At 60.0% G+C, this 325-nt stretch overlaps 1 protein-coding gene across 1 annotated transcript in view; it reads left to right on the top strand.

The window, feature by feature from the left end:
* EMH_0022710 (uncharacterized protein) overlaps positions 1 to 325 on the top strand; it is a gene marked incomplete at both ends in the record, with an annotated part of 1,345 nt that overhangs the window by 489 nt on the left and 531 nt on the right. Inside the window, one exon of the mRNA XM_013502005.1 lies at positions 8 to 323. Coding sequence (XP_013357459.1) covers positions 8 to 323 — 316 coding nt within the window. The remainder of the gene's footprint in view (positions 1 to 7; positions 324 to 325) is intronic.

Below are 325 nucleotides of genomic sequence, written 5' to 3' on the forward strand. Positions count from 1 at the left end.
ACAGCAGCAGCAAAAGCAGCAGCAGCAGCAACAGCAACAGCAGCAACAACACCAGCATCGGCAACACCAGCACGAGCAGCAGCAACAACAGCACCAGCAGCAGCAACACCAGCACCAGCAGCAGCAACACCAGCACCAGCAGCAGCAACACCAGCACCAGCAGCAGCAACACCAGCACCAGCAGCATAAACACCAGCCCCAGCAGCAGCAACAACAGCCCCAGCAACAGCAACAGCAACAGCAGCAACAACAGCCCCAGCAGCAGCAACAGCAGCAGCAGCAGCAGCAGCAGCAGCAGCAGCAGCAGCAGCAGCAGCAGCAGCAG

The sequence above is a fragment of the Eimeria mitis genome, genomic scaffold (genome assembly GCF_000499745.2).
Source record: "Eimeria mitis Houghton genomic scaffold, Emh_scaff805, whole genome shotgun sequence".
Taxonomy (NCBI): Eukaryota; Apicomplexa; class Conoidasida; order Eucoccidiorida; family Eimeriidae; genus Eimeria; species Eimeria mitis.